The 19246-nt window shown below is 42.6% G+C and overlaps 1 protein-coding gene across 1 annotated transcript in view; it reads left to right on the plus strand.

Moving 5' to 3' along the window:
• VAX1 (ventral anterior homeobox 1) overlaps positions 1-17642 on the plus strand; it is a 116015-nt gene extending 98373 nt beyond the window's left edge. Inside the window, exon 3 of the mRNA XM_069239260.1 lies at positions 14197-17642. Coding sequence (XP_069095361.1) covers positions 14197-14667 — 471 coding nt within the window. The 3' untranslated portion in view covers positions 14668-17642. The remainder of the gene's footprint in view (positions 1-14196) is intronic.
• Positions 17643-19246: the final 1604 nt, after the last annotated feature.

A 19246-nucleotide genomic window follows, 5' to 3' on the forward strand; every position in this document is an offset into this window, starting at 1 on the left:
GCAGACACCACCATACTCACCCAAAATCCCATTATTAGCTACCCCTGGGCTGCACAATATCACTCGACAATTTAAACTAACAAACTGGGTAAATAAAGGTATCAAAGTAATTGGCGACATATTTGAAGAGGGACATTTCTCAACATACGAAGCACTAGCAGTCAGGTTCAACCTAGGCAAGGGCGAATTCATCGCACATAGGGCACTACAGCAAGTGGTACGCAAAACCTGGAGAAATGGCATAAATTAACCTAAAACCGCTCCAGTACTACATAACTTACTAACAGGGGCGGGCACACAAACAGATATATCCTGGATATATCGGACATTACAGAATCACTCAGAAGAGGCCCAAACACAAGCAAAAACCAAATGGGAGACGGCGCTACTAACACCGCTGCCCACAAAAAAATGGAACACAGCACTGGCAAATACAAAAGATGTGTCACTTAATGCCCGCTTCCGATATACACAACTAAATTACTTACACCAGACCTACCTCACTCCAGCTAAAATAAAACGCATGTACCCGCACTCTAACCCGGAATGCCCGAGATGTGGAACACCGGAGGCAGACTTTATACACATGACGTGGAGTTGCCCACCGATATATCGCATATGGCAGGAAGCATCGACACAAACAGCTAGATGGTCGGGTTTACCGCTTCTTCCCACCCCTGAGTCCTGCCTGCTAGGAATACGCACGCGAAAAGGGGTAGACAAACAAAAACACAGATGCGCAGATCTCGCGTTTATCCTACTCAATCGCTTAATCGCTACACAGTGGAAATCACCCTGCGCCCCAAACATACACCGCTGGACGCAAGAAATGTCACACTGGACTAAAGCAGAAATACAAGTGCTACGTACATTAAGAGACAGTGGAGTGGTAATTAAAGGGGTAGGCACATGGGACTCCATCATAGAACAGCTGGAACAAAAGGATGATACCCGACCCCCCTGAATAGGACATGTGCCTGCACTAGGAGTAGCAACATCTACACACCATCAATCATGAAACCTAGACAAAATGGAAATAAGATGACCTACCCCCACAACTGAACCCAGACTACAGGCCTCCCCCCCCCTCCACTCCCAGGCACCAGCCCATTAACCTCCTCCCTCACCGCGTAACCCCTCCCCCCCCCCGGGCTAATGCTACACAAATAATAGGCAAGACCGTTACCACATATGAGCAACGTAACTCACATATGGCGGCATTTCTTATTGTTAAATGTTTGTTTGCTTTTTTTTTTTTTTCTCCTTCTCTGCTTTATTTCTCATCGAAAACACATAGTAGATCTGTTGATATGTCATGCACATACCGGTGACTCACTGAATCTAATGATAAGCTGATGTAACAATATGGAGACATGATCTACCACATGTAAACAATGATAACGATTAATAAACAGATTAAAAAAAAAAAAAGCAATAACAATACTAAGAAACTGACAAAGTTTTAACTACCTTACGTTCTAACCCCTAGTGTCACTGGTAGGTACAAGCCTAGATGGAGCTTTGATTGTACATGACCCCTTATGAAGACTGTAGGATACTTACTTATACACAACTAAGTGAAATCTCTGGGGGGCAGGTTCAAAATGGCTTAAAACATTGACTCTTCGCCTATCCTGTTTGACACATACAGCTGCACTAAAAATCAAAATTCATGATGACTTTTAGAGAATGCTGGGTGATTCATTAATAGAACTGAACACAGTAGCCACATACTGTATATACACCATGAAGGGATAGATCAAACTCTTCTTTGACTGTCAAATCAGGTGATTTGAATAAGACACATCACATTATTTATAAGGAAAGGGATTCTTACATCTTCTGATATTCTATTCGAATTTCTGCCAGCACAAATCACATAACCACATGGCTGCATTCACTATGTTTCTAGGTGTCAAACAAAATTGCTTTCACCACCTGGAGATGGACCAAACCGTGCAATTTTCCATCCACCTCACTGAGGCAATATAAATTTCAGTCACAGTGGCTTTACTGAAAGCTGAATCACTCTCCAACAATTGTGTTACCTTGTGTTCAGTTGTACAACAAAGCAATGGTTCATTGCTAAATCCTTTATCCTTCCATATATGAAACAAACCTGGGTACTCCATGCTGTCCAAGAAATAACAACAAGCTGATAATTTATGCATGAGCAGATTAATTATCCAATACTGCAATACAGGATCTTTTTCATGTGTAACTGTCTGTAATGTTATTACCTTGTGCCAGCCTATGATATTGTGTATGTGTGATTCACTTGGGGACCAAGACTTCACAGTTGTCTTTAAATTCATTTTTTTCTCAGATTCAGCAAATTACAAAGCGGTTATACTAAACTGTTGGGCATTCCCAGAGAAACCACTAGGTCACGACAAATGATTCTGTTTATTTGGTATTATTTGTTTCTTATCAAATATAGGATGCTCTCACTGATTTGGAGCAGGTTGTGGTTGGCCAGCTACCATCTGCTGTAGGACCTTAGATACCCAGACCAGAAGAGTGCAGAACCGCTGTCACCAAGCTCACCTGTCTGTTCCCCAAATGCACAAAGACAAGCCACCCAAATTAGAAGTGCTTAAGGGGCAAATGCAGACTTGTGCAGTAATGTCGAAGCTTCTTGGTGCTACGCCTTTTGTGCATGCCTCCCTAGCTGGGGACCTGTGATCTTGATCCTGATCAGGCAGTGGCAGGTAGATCAGCTGCCTAGAGGACAGTGATGGATGATGGATGTGTGTGTGTGTTTCAAACAGGGCCGAGACAAGAGCCACAAACAGTCTCAGTTTAGTTAGCACCATGGCAGGAAAGGAAAGGTCCGTGCAACTGACTGCTACAATCCCGGTGGAACAGGGAGATAGTTGAAGCGGGTGTGATCTATTGGGATCTACGTTCCCACAGTTCTCTTTTTGTTTTAAAAAAACAACATTTATTGAATGTAGAATGCGGATCTTGCCTTAGGCTGAAAGGGAAGCAAGGAGTACCTATTCCTTGAAGTCAGATAAGGCACAGGCGGCTAAAAGAGAAACAAGCTTCCCTCCAGGATGCCTGCTACTTAAAAAAAATTAAATATGTGAAATTGGTTAATCAGCAAATCTAAAGACTGCTTGAGAGTCAGTGTCAGCTTTTATTGATGGCATCATTTGTATGTTCATGATGATAAAGAGTTATTATCTTTGAGAAGTACTATAAAGGTTTTAACAGTTCTGGAATGCGTCATTTTAATGCAGAACCGACAAAAATTGTTTGCCTTCTATACCATCTTTTTGCTATTACTAAAATAAATTGAAACTTTTGAAAGCACAGTAAGTAGTTAACCAATTAATCTTTCTACATATTTTATGTAGCCTATTTTATACTGTGTACACTCTATCCTATAGTGTGTAACACATATTTGAAACTGCATCAGCATATTTTCACTGTGTGTAATTCTTTCTTTAAACGATTGAGTTACGTATTTACAGTTCTTTCTGTCACAGACACACTTTAACTATATTATCAGCATTCCCCAGTACACCTACCCATTCAAATCATTGACCCTTCAGTTTGGCGCACAAACCTCAGAAGCAATCATGTTAAACAACCGAGCGTTCCTGCCAGAGGAATGCATTTCATACAGGTTAGGTTAACTTGCATTTATTTTTCATTTAAAGTGTGCACATTGCTTTATATTTCCCCACAAACAAATCACAAATAACTTTATTTCGGTTAAGTTGTGTAACCATAAAAGTACATTTAAAATACAATATCAATAAAAGAAGTTAAAAACGTAGAGAAAAAACACTCAATTCTTTCAGTGCATAAGCTAAACATACTAAAAGAAAACATGAAAAATTCATAATAGATCTAAATTAAAAGCAAAATATTAACATTCTCTTTTTTAGGAGTATTATGTCAAAAAAACACACATCTAAGTTTAAAATGATTACTTCTTACTTCACAGTGTTTACATGAATAAGGCTGCTCAATGGCCACAGTTTTCTCAAATAACCCTATAAAGTAATACATTTAAAATTACAATGCATATCTGGCTCTAATGCCCACGGCATGTTTTATAAAATTCAATGCTGCACAAACATACCTCTCGTGATTCCAATTGCTGCAAAAAATATAAGCATTTTTGATTTGCCTAATATTCCTTTTTCATCACTGGTGATAAAAACCTCCTTGGGTTGGCATATAATGGGCAAAAAGGAGTAAAATGCATGGTGCTTTTTACAGTATGGTTATCACAGGGACATTGTGGCAATGAATTAAACCAAGTTACTGGGTTAGGAAAAGCACATAAGAAATGTATAGTGGTCAACCTAAACCTGGTCAAATAGAATCTATATTGTAGATTCCTAATGAGCACAAGATACAACTCCACACCACCAGATGGGGCTAAATCTTGATAAGCCCTTATTGTGTACAGATGTATTTCTCCTGAGAATCTTTGTGTTTGTACACTTTCTAGGAAAAGTGTCTTAATCCTCTCTTCAGAATGAGGTGTACCTGTCGTGGGGTTGGCAAACAAATCACCCAAACCTATTCCCTTCAGGGAATGTTTAAAGTACATCAGCCAAGGGATTCTCTCCATACCATCTAATCCAAGGAAATCTGTCAAAATCAATCTGGAAAATGCTCCTTCTGGCGTAGACCAAACCTTGGTCCACAAAAGTAAAGGTGCCAATCAAATCGTATCCGTCCAACAATCTAAGTCCAATTCCTGGTGACCAATAGAAAAGAAGCAGCTAATAAGGCAGGGGTATGGATAAGACGACTGATAAAACTATTTTCAATAGTCTGTAAGCTATTTATGTTTACATATCTCCCTACCCCTGCTCCATATTGCTCCACCAGGATACAGTGTTTCTTCAACCAGTTTTGCGCCCAGCCTGGATGTGAAACTAAAAAGTGCTTCCATAGCGCCCTGAAATTGGAGCATCCTGGTCTTGAGTAGATGTGACCAGTTTAGGGCGACATCAAATGGAATATCCAAATAATTAAAATTCAGAACTCTATTCATGATCACCCCCTTCTACCATATGCAGCCTCGATTTGGTCGTTCTTGGACCCATAACCATCTTGAATGATTTTGCATGAATTATCTTAAGGTCCAAATTTCTCATAAATTCAGTGAAAGATTACAAGAGCCACTGTAGCCCGTTTGCTGTCTGAGCTATGAGAACTGCGTAGTCTTCATAAAGCAGACACAGAACTTGATGCCCACCCATCACAGGTAGGTCTTTCTCTTCCTTAATCAAATAACTACCCAGCCCATTAAGGTATAACAGGAAGAGAAATGGGGCAAAATGCAACCCTACCTGACCCCTCTGGTTGATTTAATCAGGTCAGTGCATTTTCAGTGTGTACCAAAGCCAACTCTAATATTGGTGTTTACATGCATTCTCTTCAGCAGATCTAATAAAGATGGCTCTACCCCTATGGAATTCAACATGGACCACAATTTGGCACAGTTAACCTTAGCAAAGGTGCAGGAGAGGTCCATAAATGCAAAATGTAATTCCCCTCTCATGGCATTAACATACTTCCCTATCAGGACTGCCAAGTTTAAGCTCTGTTGTACTGTCCCTACTCCTGGCCAGAAATGGGTGAGAGAATGTTATTTGAATCTGCCCATGCCTGTAAGCGTGCAAGGAGAACCTAGCCTAAAAGGTTTTAGGTAGTATCCAACAAAGAAATCGGCCTATAACAGCCCAAGTCAGCCCTATTGCCCTTTTTGAAAATGGGAACAATTATAGACTCTTTCCAAGAAAGGGGCAAGTATCCCCTCACTGCAACACGAAGAACATTTGTGTCCGTGGGAGCCCGTAGCTCTATATTAGCCTTAAAGAGGTCCATAGGCACTCCATTATGGCCTGGCACTTTATGGGAAGGGCTTTGTTTAATAGCAAGTTCTACCTCCCTAAGGGCAACATCATTCCTCAATGCAAACCGTTCTACGGTATCCAGCCGAGGATCATCCATACCATTTTTCTCCACTCCCTTTCCATGTCCAAATAACTTATCATAGTTCCCTGCCCGGATTTCCACTGGCATCACAAGCTCAAGTTTCACTGAATTTCGGCAAGAAAACAGAGGGCGATTTACTATTTCCCAAAAACGGCGCTGATCCCTCTGATTTAATGCCATTTTTAAGTCATCCCAATCTGCTATCTGAATGTCCAGTTTCCTTTTAGCTAGGGTTTCCTTGTATGATTTCCTAACAAACATAACCTGCACCTTATCCCTTCTGGGAAGACTTAGACTTAAGTACCCTTTGCAAATTTGGTGCGCAGCTCTACATGCCTAGTCAAACCATCTGCAAATTCAGTTGCACCATTACCCTCTTTTGCCACTAATAACGTGGATACCCTAGCACAGATTAAGGAAAACGCAGAGATAATTTGTTCTGGCTCAGCCTCTAGGGACAGACAAGAGGAAATTGCCCACTCCTCTTCTTTAATCAACTGGCGTAGAAGGTTCTCACCATTTACCCTCTCCCACTTCCTTCCTACTCTGAAATTGGGTGCAAAAGTTAGTCTGCCCTTTGTTTTAAGTGGAGCTTTTTCAAGATACACTCCCAACACCATCACTAATGGGCTATGATCACTCATACAGTTTCTCACAGTCGAGTGATCCCTGGCTAGCGAGACAAGATCAGGTGCAATAACGATATGGTCAATTGAGCTGGGCTCACCCTGGCCATGAAAGGTCAGAGGGGCTGAGCAGGGTTTGAAGAAAAAATCTGCAACAAAAAGCAAATTAAATTTTATCAAAATCTTGTTTAGAGCTTCCCCATTAGCAGTATGCACAAAGTTCGTGATTTGGTCCCCATTTGGGGCAGTAAAACCACACACCAGGCTGTGACTAAATTGACATAGTGTTACATTAAAACCCCCCATGAAATATTTTTGAGAGAGCCTTATCTAAGGCTTTCGCTACCTCAGTCATTCTATTATCAAAAATATTGTGATAGTAATTTACTATCGCCAAATCCCTAAATCCCCTGACTGACAACCATAAGACCTGGAGCCATGGTGATTTCCAGATCTCTGTTACTTTTCAGATGGAAATTTTACAGACCATAAAACAGCCAGCCCCCCTCTTGCACAACCCCTAACCGACGGGGTCGCTGAACTACAATACATATGAAATCCATCAATTTAAAAGGGATTTATCATCCAGGTGGCAGTTAGAGTTGATGCTACGGGGGGTTTGAAGACTTTTGGGGGTACTATCAGAGTTTTATTTTGGAATACAGCAGGTGTGCGGAGAAAGTTGAATAACCCTGATTGGCTTACTTATTTTGGTGAACATGATTTGATATATTTACTCCAGCTAGGCCCTGATTGGCATGATCCTCATCTGGCTCAAAGAGCTGCAACAGTATATTGTGATATTTTAAGCAAAAGATAAAATATAATAAATGTAGAAATCTAAGGCCAATTATCGTAGAGGGGTGAGACAAAAATATAGACTAGCTGTGCCCTGCTGCCCACCCCATGTGGCTACCGCCCTGTCTTAGGGGCTGCTGCACAGGCGAGGTCTCTACAGTGGTCCTGGTATGCGGATAACGATGTGGCCCAGGCTGCTGCTACTCTGTTCAACCATGAAGCAGATCTCATCCCTTGGCTAGGCCATGCCAGTCACAACAACAGATGCAGCCCTGGGCAGTCCGACGTCATCCGTGCAGCAGGTGCAGCTCTGACTGGACCAGTACAGGCTTTTGTAGCCCGAAACAGCAGATATAGCCAATGCAACATATGTACCCAAAACCAAGCAAGTTCAGACACTTGTAGCTGTGATTAGACTGATGTCATCAACTCAGTAGGTGCAGCCCCGACCTAGTCAGAAACAGGCATTTGTAGTCCTGATTGGACCATTGTTGTCTACATGGCATATGCAAATGCAGCACCCATGGGGCCTGAACTGGCAGTTGTAGTCCTGATTAACTTGATGCCATCAACAAGGCATATACCATCCTGGACTGCCTTCCTTCTGCAATGCCAGGTGGACTGTTTTCCTCTCTTAGCAGGCAGTCAGGAATCTAGGCATTCACAAAGACCCTGAAGCAGAACATGCTGACTTCAGATGTTGTACCCTCACCTCTGGGAAACTGCCTGTCAGGAAGATGCCAGTCTTGATCACACCTCAGTCTGAGTACTTTGCAGAGCACTACCTTCCTCACACTTGAAGAACTTGAAACTTGAACAAAGTAGGATGATTTGGACCCCACTTCTATATAACGAGTGTATACAGGGGAAATGAATCCACTGTCTCAAACTTCAGAAGCAGTTGGTGGTGACTCTTTTTAAAGTGTATTTTTCAGGCTGCTCTCCAGACACAACCTTTATGTAGGTTAATGCTTCCCATAGCAGTTAGAAGGGTGGTCCCCGGAATGGAGCAACTAGAACACAGGCACAATGAAGTACAAGGTTTCTACACCTGCCTGTCATCTGCATCTCTGATGCACTAATCTGGGATAGACAAAAAGGTAGGCCTTACCTAGTAACTTCCGCACCTATCACAACAGAAATTGCAGTCCTACCCCTTGGCCCTAGCATCCACCAACTGGCTGTGCTTGGGAAATTTGAGGTTAGAGTGTGGGTGGTAAGCAGAAGTCATTTGAAAGTTAAGCTTTTTTTAGGGTTGAGGGTCCACGAGGACTTTAAGCTGAGCCAGAGCAAGGCATCTGGCTGTAGCCTGGCTCGACCTTGAATGGGCTTGCCTACCTCTAGATGGGCATCATGGCTGTGACTCCCCCTAACTGGTTGAATCAGTCGACCCAAGTCACCACTAAACTATTGATCTGACTAATGCTGCAGGAATGATGTGGAGTCCACAACTCCTCCCAGCCAACAATGCTGAGCACATCCAAAACTGCATTCAGCTCCCATAGGGAAGGGGAGGTGGGGATAGGGATATGAGAGATAGCACACAAGACTTGTCACCAGTTTGTAGTCACACAGCGTGTCTCAACAGATGAAGGTTTTCTCATATTTTCTTAAGACTCTAACAAGTGAAACATTTGTAATACTAAACAGAATACAACACTACTATTACTCTCTGCTCTTACATCAACTTAAAATACACCTTTCTTTTACATAAATTTCGCATGAAAAGAGACACACTCTAGATTTAGTAACAGATGCACTATGGTACACATACAGCATTATCAATGGCACAGTACTTTTATCTTATTAAAGCCAAGAGAGTCATCATAAGACTGGTCTGTTCCAATGTTAAATCTTAAGGCGATGGTATCTTATTTGCAAATAAATTTTGTTAGGTACAACAAGGTGTGGCAGACAATGGTCTTGGGGGCCACTGCCTAAAGAACTCCAGTGTGTCTTCTGAAACAAAAAACATATTTTCTTAAGAAGCAGATCATATTCCATTAAGGAACATTGTCTACTTTTAAAAAACGCAAATGACTACCTGCTTGATTAAAATTCATTAGGCAGGATTTTGTATGACCTCCTTTGAATGGGCACGTTGGGATGTGAGTTCTAATTACATCGGCTGCATTGCAAGTTACACCCCCATTCGCAAATGGACCTGTGTGCAATTTGCACATTCCTGGTTTGAAAACTGAGACAGTACATCAGCCCCACAGTACCTTAATGCATTACTATAGCTTAATAGTTGTTAACAGTGGAATCTCTTCATGCCAACACTATGCTTGAAAACTCAAACTATTTCTCCTTTATAGTGTTTAAATCGCACACTATATTTGATTATTGTTGTATTACCTTTGAAAACCATACTGAAGTGAAATACTAATGAAATATTTTAACATTCTACAATTGTGAGACAAAAGTCCTTAATTTATCATTTAAAATAAAAAACAGATGCGTATTACTGCAGGGTCTCATATTGCTAATTTGAGTTCCTAAATTTGCAGATGGCTCAGCTTTCATAAATGAGTGGGCTGATATTGCGGAAGTAAGTAGAAATGTCATTCATAGTGGGGACATGGCCAAGAGAGGAGAGCGTGGGAGAATTTTCCACCCTATAAACAGGGCCGGACAGGCCTTATATTCCAGCGGGCACTTCATTGTTGGGCTGGAGTAATTGGAGTCTGGTTTAGAAAGCCCAGGGTCACAACTGGTGGACCTCAGTGCAACAGGCACAGGAAGGCTTCAAGGGAAAGAGAAAGAGGGGAGGAACCAAGGGAGGTGGCAAGATAGATCTAAGAGGAAGAAGAGAGATTTGAGAGGAGCGAGAGGATGGATGGAAAGAGAGATAAAACAAGGAGAGGAACAGGGCAAGGCTAGTTTGAGCATTTTTGCCAGGGCTGCTTTTGGTTCCCCAGTTTGGCTCTGCACTAAAGAAGTGGTACAGGCAGCTATGTTTCAGCTTTATAGGACCAGTAACCTTGGCAGGTTGAGAACATCGCCCAATTAACTGCTATAGTGGGAACCCCCACAGAGCACTCTGGGCATAGGTTAGTATAGAAATGTGCATGCAATAGGATTATACACTGCAAATCACATATATGAAACCAGTAGGTACTGTCATATCTTTTTACATGTCCTTACCCTTAACCCCATCCACCTTTGGGGCTGGGCATTATGGGGCACTTCCATCCCTTGCTTAGGGCATTGCTATTCAAAGTGTTCTCTTTGCTGCATGGCAGGTGACATGCCATCTAGGGTTGTGGCTGCCACATGTGTGCTGCCCAGTTGTTTCCTCTCCTCATCACAAGCAAGTCAATCCTGTTGCCATGTAGGCATCTGAAAAACTGTGGCAATAAACCCTATTTGAATGACAAGTTACAGTGGATTTGAGGATCTACTACAGGATTCTAGGATCTCCAGTCTCTAAAAGCCACATCTAGGACTTGGTTTTCCTCCATGTTGATAAAGGTAAGCCTCAGTTTGGGCTTGGCTCTTCATCTGTTTTTCTGGCACTCCAGTCAATGTTATGTTCAAGCCAGGGTTGATAACATCTTTCCAGAAGTTGTCTGCTTACAGCACTTCTTGAAATTTCTTATGAAGTGTCACCTCAAAAACTTTGTTTTGCAACCTTGAAATGTATTCGACCTCTTCTAGTGCGGTCTTTCAAGTCCTCAGGTGAGTTAGTGATAGCTAGGGGTAGTTAGATATTACTTGTTTGGATTCTGAGAATTCTATTGGGGCTTTGTATGGTCCCCTGCACATATGTACTGGGATTCTGTCATCCCCTCAAAGTTGTGCTGTAACAATAGTATCTCGGGCCTCCTCTATGTTATATGCAGATCCTATGTGAGCCAACATTAACTTTTCATTGGTTTGCAACTGCTTCGGCAGTTGCAAACCATTGATACATGCATTTGCAAATCACAATTAAAGGGGAGCGCCTCTCTCACGCCCCTTCCTAAATACAATTTGTAATTTGTAATAATTTTCAATGCACCTTTTGACTTTTGGAAAGGCTTTTCTGAATTGAAAACGGGGTTTAATCCATGGCCAAACACCATTTTAATGTTGCAGACCCTGTAGTTGAGTGAATCGCAGGGTTTGTGGCCGCAACATGGCTTAGAACAATGGGTTCTAAGTCACCTAAAACACTACACACGTCATTGTCAAAGGTACAAATGATTAAACCTAAATTCTGTATTCTGTTTTAAAATGCGTATGACTAGGAACACAAGTTGACACAGGAATGAGTTAAAATCATCTTTATTATTACAAACCTTTAAGCAAGCTGCACACTGAGAAGAATTCCAGTAATGACAGGCAACTAAAAGTTGACAAGGACCCCAAGGAGAGGTGTTGTGATGTCAGTCTCCTCCAGAGTACCTCCATCTGAATTAGCTTGGTACAGTTTACATTAGAGGGCTTAATCAATACACAGCACGAGCTGTAATGTTCTTTAGAAAACCTATCTACTTTTTCCTGCAGTCTCGAGAATGAAAACAAATGACTATATGTCAAGAGAAAATTCCAGAATAAGAGCCAATGCAAAAAAAGATAAGCTCGCTGAAGCAAGATGCATGTCTCATGGAACGTCAGTTGTCACCGGTGCTTTCTTTGGCACGGATGAGCAGCGTTACAACACTGCCATGAAAATGCAGTGGCAAAGGAAAGATGTGATGCTTACCGCAACACTGTCTGCTGGTGCACTGGACGTGAGTGCCTGATCTCCCTCACCCTCAATACACACACACCTCTGCCAAGCATACCTTTTACAGAAGGCTGGACAACCTATATGTGTAACACCCACCCTACATATTCTTAAACATGTAAGATGAACTATAGTTAATTAAGATTTTATCCCTGTATTCTGTAAATGTGCATGAGTTTGCTAATCTAAAGTTTACCATGACACTGCTTCTGTGTGCCTTAGAACTAAGCCAGGCTGCACTCTGGTGCTCTATCTATGGTCTCTCTGGCACTTTAGCCCTTACTTAGCCCTGGTACCCCTGTATTCCCTCTACTACTAACTCTTAAAGACCATACTATGGTGCTCCATCTATGCTCACTCTGGCTACCTAGCCCTCACTTACCTCTGGTACTCCTGTATTGTCTCTACTACTATTAGGGATTGTCCTCGACAGTCAACTGACCATGAAACACCAGGTCCTCCTGCTTCCACACCCTCCTGATGCTCCGCAGAACCTTCAAATGGATCCCCACCGACCCCAGGAAGACCATCACTCAAACCCTCCTCACCAGCTGCCTCAACTATGGCAATGCCGTCTACGCCGGCATCTCCACCCAGCTACTCAGAGGACTGCAGACCATTCAGAACGTGGCAGCCCGACTTGTCTTGGACCTCCCCAGATGCACTTACATCACCCTTCACCCGAGGAACCTCCACTGGCTCCCCATCCAGAAGAGATGCCAATTCAAAATCCTCACCCTCGCCTACAAGGCCCTCTATGACCTCGGACCCTCTTACATTAACCAACGTCTTAAGTTCCACCAACCCTCCATACACCTCCGCTCCGCCTCTCTTGCCCTCGCACACACACTGCATATGTTGTAGCCGCTGTGGTGGCCTCGCCTTCTCATGCACCACTGCAAGAGCTTGGAAGGACCTGCCACCCCACCTCCGGACCTCCCCCTCAATGACAGACTTCAGGGAGAAGCTTAAGACCTGGCTCCTCCGCTATACCACAAGGGGTGATAGCGTGCTCTGTACAAATGCATATTGATTGATTAATTGATTGATATTAAAGACCATATTATGGTGCTTCATCTATGCTATCTCTGGCAATTTAGCCCTTACTTGGCCCTGGTACTCCTGTATTCCCTGTACTACTAACAATTAAAGACCAACTATGGTGCTCTACCTATGCTATCTATGGCAATCTAGCCCTTACTTAACCTTGGTATTCCTGTATTCTCCCTACTTCTAACTTCTAAAGACCATACTATGGTGCTCTGTCTATGCTCTCTCCAGCAATATAGCCCTTACTTAGCTCTGGTACTCCTCTATTCTCTCTACTACTATTAAAGACCATACTATGGTGATCTTTCCTCGTTTCTTGCTAACTTAACCGGACCTTGCCCTAGTACAGCATGTGCTTTATGGATAAATTTGCCATATGTGAGCTTCACAGTCTAATCCTTGAACGTATCTATGTCTTTCTTTTTTTATTTATTGTCATTTTTGCCACATGTCCATTAACTAACATTTCTTTCATGCCTGTCTTGGAATAAATAATGAAAAAAGAGCTATGATGCCACCAGTGATAATGTTTTTTTCTTTTACAAAATAAAGCCCAGTAGCAGTGGCTGCATCATATTGCTTCCTTTAAAAATATATACTTTAGCCATGCTGACCAGGAGCCACACTGCTGAACGGCATGGCCACAAATCATTGAAAAAGCCAATAGCGCTCATGGTTCCTTGGAGGTTCTGGATAGAGGTTAATATAAGCGGAGGCCAGAATGCCCGGTGGCTCCCCATGTGTGGAAGGCATAAGTGAGGCGAATTAGTCACATCTAGGCTGGCTGTTACTGTGCTGCAGCCTTCTCTGAATTCCTACGGTTTGTGTCCCGAAGATGGTTTAAGATGGAAAGCCTAGTTAACCTAAACTTTATCTTGGTACAACAAATGTATATTCTACCAAATTGGTAAATCCAATTTAACCACAGCCACCTACTGGTGCTCTCACCCAATCACTTACTCGGCTTTAATTTGGCATTTCTTTGAAAGGGAAAACGGAGATCTGCAGAGCTAATCTTGTGTTTTCTTTCTTTGGCAGGTAAAAGTCTGGTTCCAGAACAGACGGACAAAGCAAAAGAAAGACCAAGGCAAGGATTCGGAACTGCGGTCTGTCGTTTCAGAGACAGCGGCCACCTGCAGCGTGTTAAGACTTCTGGAACAAGGGCGCTTGCTTTCACCCCCTGGACTACCTGGGCTTCTTCCACCCTGTTCCAATGCCCTGCGAGCCCCAAGCTCGGGCGCAGGCAGGACAGGGTCCCCACCTCACCCCACGGTGGCCAATGCTGGCCAACCCCAGCCCGGACTGCACACCTCTCCCGCAGGCCACAGCATCTTCAACCTGCCCGTGCCTTCGCTTCTAGGCACGGTGGCCAGCCGCCTGACCTCCAACCCCTTGACCATGGCAGGCAACCTGCAGGAACTGTCTGCCCGCTACCTTAGCTCTTCGGCATTCGAGCCCTACTCTAGGGCTAGCAACAAGGACACACTGGAGAAAAAATCACTGGACTGATTGTACATTTTCTATGTATTTATATTTATAGGATTATTATAATATATGTATGTATATGGTTCCATATACATACAGACATACACACAATGTGGTTATATATTTATGGTACTGTTTGTCAGGATCTTCTTAGGGGACAGGTGTACGAACAGTAAGTCTGGCTTTCAGTCTGCAAGTCTGATTGTCAAGCAAGTGACTAGTCAGTGTTGGTAAAGGGCAGTTTCAAACGGTAATGGAAGCCAGCTGCCAGTCCAGTAACTGATAATGAGTTTACTAGCTTAATGCTAAGAGCAGGGGCCACTGTGTTATATATAAAAATGATTTCTTAAAATCGAACCTGTGTCCTCTAAACATACATCCAAATAGCTACCTTAAGTCGGGCCTTCCAGTTCTGTCTCTGATACCTAGAGTGAGTTTGTGACTCTGTCTTCTGGTCTGTCACAGTGATTGTCAAGACAGGAACATTGCAGCAAAACTCAAATGACATAAAAGACAGTGAGAGAGAGGCCATGGAGAGGGGCAAAGGATGAGGGAGGGAGCGAAACCTCTAAGTTTGAATATCAGGGTAGTTGTGTACATCTAAGGAAGCAAATCTAGGTAAAGCGTGTCCTAGAAGGGCTCTGTCACTGGTACATTTGACGACATTTGCACAGGTTAAACACAGCACACACTGCACAACTCGGACAACATTTTGGGTCGTAAAAGAACGTTTGTGAACAAAGTGGTTGGATGTACTCCCGCAGTGAAGTCCAAGGTGCAGGCGTAGATCCATTTACTCCTGTGTAACATTAGCCCAGGGTCTTGTAGTATCACACTCGAGTAAACAACATGTAGGAGCTGAGGAGTGTGCAGAGCAAGACTTGGCTTGCCTTGGAAACGTGTGAATGCTACAAATGTCAGTTTGTGAGCATTCCTAAAGCCCTTTACAGCCATTCATGGACTGGAGTATATTCATTTCCGGGGTGGGATGGGTGATGGAATACCACCAAACACCGTGTGGAGGGTAGAAGGATACATTTGTCCATGATTAAAATGTGTTCCCCAGGAACATAAAGGGAAAACAGGGCTATCGCACAGTGATACTGCCTCTCCCAAATGCAGAAATATACCGTGCCTGCAGTTCCGTGCGAATGAAATGCCTACGCACAAAATAGCCACATGCCTTTTCCAGGAGTACACTTTGAAAGTTGTGAGTGACACAGCTTTCCTGATGTACTACTTAAGGATTTGTGAAATCCCATAAAGCTGTTCCTTTGCATGGTAGTGCTCGTAATGCTGTAGGTTTATAACTTCTCCTCGTGATTCAAGGCTACAGTGTCTCTTAATAGAAAACTGTCTTCGCTATTTTGTAAGGGGAGTCAGATTAATGTAGACACTAAAATAGGGATTACATCCAAACAGACATAATAACAAGGCGTTAGTTACTACACACATAGTTTATACAAAAGTAAAATTTTGATTGCAAACACAAAAATGATTGTGACCATAGCTAATGATGGCACAGTGCACATACTGAAACATATGTGAAAATTACAAATGATGAATCCCGTATTCTCACCACAATAAGAATGGCAGCAAAAAACTAACATGTCCTGAAGAAGACCAGTCAAGGTTTAGATGGATGAAAACGATTGTTGGCTGTTTTATTATTTTGGCCCCAAGCAAGACCTCATAACTTTCCTCACCGATTCACCAATCAGAGCCGTTGTTTAGCTATTTAACTTCAGATGCTTTTATTAGCATTCCTGTACTTATTCACCATTTACTATGGTGACAATCATTTGTGTGTGTGTGTGTGTGTGTGAACTAAATTTAAACTTTCACATACAATGTGATTTATTCATCTTTCCCCCATATGGCTTCTTTAACATGCTTTTGGAATTGATCCATGTTTTGGTGCAGGTCGGTCTGTCTACACTTGAGTTTAGGGTGATCCTCTTTAAATTTGCATACGTGTTTTTAACATGTTCTGAGCTCTATGTGTAGCTGGCAGATTTTTTTCCTTTTCTTCTCAAATTGGTTTTCTCTGAAAAAGGCATGCACCCAGCCATGACAAAGGGCGGCACCACTGCCAGTATAATCACATATGTGTAGGATGATTATAGATTGTGATGGGCCCACTAGCACTGGTATTTACACTAAAAGGACTGCAATTTGGATTCTCAAGATAATCACAGCTGGCGTGATTGAATGGAACACCATCAAAGGACAAGCACCTGGTTAAGAACGAACAAATCACCTTGTTCAATGTTTTCTTACACAGAACTGTGAAAATTACTGACTGGCTTCTAATGCTTTGTAATGTGCAAGAAGATGGTGCCACAGGTGATAATCCTGCACTAGGACAAGCTTCATCAGGAACTCAGAGCTCTGATCATTCACCCTTCCTTCGAGTGTACAGTGTCGAGTGTTGACAACTCTTCCGAACTGCTTGAGTTCTTCGTGGTGATAACCCAAGTAGTTGTGGTCCAGACTGTGAAGCATCAGCCCAGGAATTTGTTAGACATGGGAGACTCAATCGCCCCCAGACGTGTATAGGTATCTAGTGTTGGGATGTGGAGAGAGTGAGAGAAGTTTGCATGGAGGCAATATATGGTTTAAAGTGTCCAAAACGGTAAAATAAGCTTTTACTGATAACTTTTTGTTCTGAATGTCTTGGAGTGCTATGTATTTTTGTGGTAAGAGTGACACATAAATATCTATATTGATAAGGACAGGTGATGTGCATTTTTATTTTCGAGGTAAGCAAGCAAGTTGCTATGATGTGGCTGAATGTAGCCGAACGCACTGGGTGCCGAACTAGGCAAGTGCAGTAATAACATATGTGTTTCTTGCACTGTAAGATTTGTGAAATTAACATTGAATGGTGGGAAAATACATATTTTAAAGGGACAAAACCAACAGATCTCCATATTCCATGCGTTATTTATTTAAATTATACTAATGACTTTACTTTTATTAAACATTATCTTGAACCTCAATGTTATACATTTCTACCCCCGGCGTGCTGTATAGTTGTTCATTTCTCCCTCTTGTACTGTGTGTCAGGACATTCTTCTGCATTTGAGGGCACGTGTTCCAGCACAGATAATGTTATCAGCATGATTTTCTGTTCCACCTCCTTTCCTAGTCAGATGGGGGGGGACCATAGAACATTGAGGATGTATGGAAAGATCTGCTTTGTTTTTCTCCCACTATATATGAAACATAAATTGGTTAAGACACAATTACCTCATGGGTTTGTGGGAGGCATTCAGCTTATATTTACACGCACATAAGTAGCCAGGCACTAGGAAATAACACAAATAGTGCACTACTCACCAGCATAACGACACCAGCGTCATGACATACGCGCCGAGAAAGCTACATACACAGATATGCAAAGCTTAATTCACATATATTACAGTGCTCACTATCATGCAAGCATCAATGGTTTTGGTAAATGTAACAAGGCTATTTATGCTTAGGCTCTTTGGCTAACAGGAAACCCCCTTGGACCACACTTTCAGAGAATGTGGTGTCTACATTGTTAGGTTTCTGAGTTCTTAGTGAACGGGGAAGTAGACTGCCCTTCATTTTGATGTTTTACAGCTCCCCCTACCTCAAAAAGAAGAGAAAATATTGTCGGTAGGTGTGCTGTAATTCTGTTGGTACCGTGATCCCAAAATTGAAGACGATGGAGACCCTTTGGAGAATGACCTAGCAAACATGTCATGATAGCATGAAAATGGAAGAGCAAAATGAATACTTATGAGAACTAAGCACACTAAAAGACATGTTGGAAGAGTTTCTCTAACATTTTGAGCCGAAGGTTTCGCCTAAGGATGTAAACAGTTGCAAACATTTCATAAGACGAAGATCCCCGTTTAAAGGAGTAGGATTTCTGAGGGGAAATTAATTTAAGCAAGTAGGATATGTGCCCACCCTGTGTGCACAACTTGGGCAAACCTGAACATGCCAAATACGCCTCTCAAAAGATTTGTTTCATGGTAAATGTACTGCCTATTCTTTCTGGTAGCTTTAACCACCTGCCACCATCCCAAGTGCTTTGAGGCTCCAGGGCCAGGGCCATAGGGGAATCTAAGTAAGGGGAAATTTAGAGGTGACTGTTCAGCCTTATCGTGACACAAATGCATCATCTAGCTCAAACACAAGGCCCATTACAACAAATTCACCATGACCAAGAATGGAGATGATTTCGAGGAGGTTGGTAATGGGACACAGGTCTAAAACACAGTATGAGTGCCAGTCACTCGCCACCCTGCTCTAGTAAGAAAACAGGGGCAAGCAGCCTTCCTGCTGGCAGAGCCTCTTCCATCAGCATCATTGGGAGCATCATGGGAAAAGAAGGAAGAAGACAAAATGGCACCAGGCCAGCCACTCAGTGTAGGTTGATCAGCTTGCCACCATTAATGCAACGTGCAAGTCTGTCATCTAAACCATGTCAGTCTTGTATGTATGCCCTTGTCTTCCTGGAAGACGACTTCCAGGGAGCCGAGGATTCCTGACATAAGGCTACTGGCAATGTATCCCCTCGGAGGTTCCCATCATGGGGGGATTAGCCACAGTGCCCAGATGTCCA

The sequence above is a fragment of the Pleurodeles waltl genome, chromosome 6 (genome assembly GCF_031143425.1).
Source record: "Pleurodeles waltl isolate 20211129_DDA chromosome 6, aPleWal1.hap1.20221129, whole genome shotgun sequence".
Classification (NCBI taxonomy): domain Eukaryota; kingdom Metazoa; phylum Chordata; class Amphibia; order Caudata; family Salamandridae; genus Pleurodeles; species Pleurodeles waltl.